General features: G+C 42.4%; 1 protein-coding gene across 1 annotated transcript; it reads left to right on the top strand.

The window, feature by feature from the left end:
• Positions 1-46: 46 nt before the first annotated feature.
• Positions 47-2,402, top strand: LOC111661801 (membrane protein MLC1-like). Its single transcript, XM_087176406.1, has 7 exons — positions 47-218; positions 368-469; positions 642-713; positions 802-918; positions 1,043-1,099; positions 1,938-2,060; positions 2,227-2,402. Exons 1-7 carry the CDS (start codon positions 72-74, stop codon positions 2,392-2,394), a joined length of 786 nt encoding a protein of 261 aa, XP_087032532.1. The 5' UTR covers positions 47-71; the 3' UTR covers positions 2,395-2,402.
• Positions 2,403-2,419: the final 17 nt, after the last annotated feature.

Genomic DNA, 2,419 nt, shown 5'->3' with positions numbered 1-2,419 from the left:
ATGAACACACCGAAGGCTAAAGAGATAATTATGTATAAATGGATTTTGATAGAATTTCCTTGAAACAATCCATGCTACATGCTAATACAGGTCTCATTATTTCTTATTTTTTCAAGGTGTCAGATTTCCAGGTGGTCTACGTGTCAACATTTTCTGTAACAACCACCTGCCTGGTTTGGTTTGGTTGTAAACTGGTCCTCAACCCCTCTGCTGTCAATGTAAATCCATTACAGTAACAAGATGAGAACTACCAATCATTTGGTTGCATGTCAAATTATACTTCAAAATAAAGGGTTTTTCTCTAGTTCCTTTCTTCAGTCTGCGGCTGTTGTATCTCAGGCCTCCCTCCTGCTCTGTCTCTTCTCAGATCAACTTTAACCTCATCTTGATGATTTTGCTGGAGGTGTTGATGGCCAGTACTGTCATCCTGTCAGCCCGCTCTGCAGAGGACTGCTGCTGCCACAGGAAGGTGTGTGTGTGTGTGTGTGTGTGTGTGTGTGTGTGTCTGTGTCTGTGTGTCTGTGTGTGTGTGAGTGATTGATTGCTTTTGTTCCACCATCTGATGTCTCTCCCCTCTTGCTCTCCCTCTAGCTTTCACTCTTCCATCCTAACTCCTCTTGATCTTTCCGTCCATCTTCCAGTCGGTGACATATGACAGACCTGTGGTTATAACGCCTGCAGTGTTCCCCACCCGACTCCTTAAAGCGTATTCTGTGAGTAATTTTCAGTTTCATTGCATATGATACTGCTGTCTGCTTCCAATATGTCTATTTATCACTCAATGAAGGGTGTTTCTGATAGGTGATCGAAGTGATAGTGGGAATCTCTGCTGTATTTGGAGGCATTATTGCCCTCAACATGGACGCTTTGCTACCAGGTCCCTACTTATCAGTCACATTTTTCTGGATCCTTGTGGCAGTAAGTTTTCCCACTAAAGTTTACTTTTCAATATGACAGAGATTGCTGCTCAGAATGACAACTGAGATATCATCCATAACGGTCTTATTGCATAACTTTGTGCCTGATCTTTAATCCATTGCAGTGTTTTCCCAGTGCTATTGCTAGCCATGTTGTGTCAGAATACCCCAACAAATGTCTGGTGAGTACAAGGCAATATTTCAGTTGTTCAGTTACTGATATCCTCATGTACGGTGATGCTGAAAAGTGCTCTGCTTTTCACACTATAAACCCCAGTATCTTAATATACAGACTTAGTCGGAGGGTGGGTATCCCTGGATCAGCCCTCTAGTGGTTCTCCTCCTACCGCTCATGTAGGAGTTTCCCAGTTGCTGTTGGCAACGTTCTTCTGAAAGTCTATATAGTGGTTTGCCCCAAGGTTCTATCCTGGCTCCTATTCTGTTTGCCTTGTATATGCTGTCAGTGTTAGATTTAATTAACAGCGTAAATGGCAGATAATCTCCCAAAGCTCCGTGCTGACAAAACAGATTGTTTCTGCTTAAGTTTTGTCCCTACAGCTGTCAATAGTCCACTTCTCTTTCCTCCTCTATTAAATCAAACATTTTATAACATTAACATTTTTTTTTTTTATCCAGTTGAGAAGCATCATAAAACCTGAAACAGAGCCATCTCAATTTTTGTAATTCCCTCATCACCAGCTTCAGCAAATATCTTGTGATCATTTTGGTGCAAAATGCAGCTGCTAAGCTTTTAGCCAGGTCCTCCAACAGGGCCTCATGTGAATCAAATTGTTCGGTTTGACATCAAATTTAGAACTCAATTCAAGGTTCTTGTGGTCACTTGTAGTGCTGTGCATGTTTAGGCCCCAGTCTACATTAGAGGTACTGCAGTCACTGCATATAACATCTCAGTTATACAAACTTTACTTTTTCTTATGGGGCTACAAACTTTCTTTCCTTTTAAATTAGCTTCCTTTCTCTCAGTTCCTCTTTTTTTTCTATCTTCCTGGTGTTTTTCAGGTGGAGGTGCTGATTGCCATCAGCAGTGTGACATCTCCTCTGCTGTTTTCAGCCTCCGGCTTCCTTTCTTGCAGTGTGATCAGCTTTATTGAAATCTTTCTGCATGATGTGCCTCCGGCAAAGGTGAGATTAGTGAAGTGAAAATTCACCCTAGCATGCAATGTGTTGGTTTTACCTCCTTTTGCATGAGAAATACAGGAAGAAAAACTGTGACACTGTGAAATTTACTAGTGAGAAATTTTACTCGTTTAATTTCATCTGCCTGTGTTTGTGTGTCTGTGTGGTTCAGCAATCCTATGACATCCTGCTGCTGATCCTGATGGTGCTGCTGCTGGTGCAGGCAGTTCTAACTTCAGCCACCGTGGTGCACTGTGCCTCCTACAAAAGTCAGCTCCGCATGGGGGCTCTAGAGTGTGAAGACAGCATGCACCCCCTGACCCATTACTATGAGGTATAGCACGTAGAAGCAGGAATTATGGACA

The sequence above is a fragment of the Seriola lalandi genome, unplaced genomic scaffold, assembly GCF_002814215.2.
Source record: "Seriola lalandi dorsalis isolate HSWRI2012SDOR001 ecotype SW California unplaced genomic scaffold, Sedor1 jcf7180002054553, whole genome shotgun sequence".
Classification (NCBI taxonomy): Eukaryota; Metazoa; Chordata; class Actinopteri; order Carangiformes; family Carangidae; genus Seriola; species Seriola lalandi.
Note: the sequence above shows the minus strand (reverse complement) of the source record. Positions and strands in the feature narration are given on the sequence as shown.

Bases quoted from the DNA above. Each gene is read 5' to 3' on its own strand.
- LOC111661801 (XM_087176406.1), top strand. From the start codon at position 72: ATGCTACATGCTAATACAGGTCTCATTATTTCTTATTTTTTCAAGGTG. The intron at 714-801 runs GTGAGTAATTTT...TGTTTCTGATAG, and splicing joins GACTCCTTAAAGCGTATTCT to GTGATCGAAGTGATAGTGGG. The intron at 1,100-1,937 runs GTGAGTACAAGG...GGTGTTTTTCAG, and splicing joins AATACCCCAACAAATGTCTG to GTGGAGGTGCTGATTGCCAT.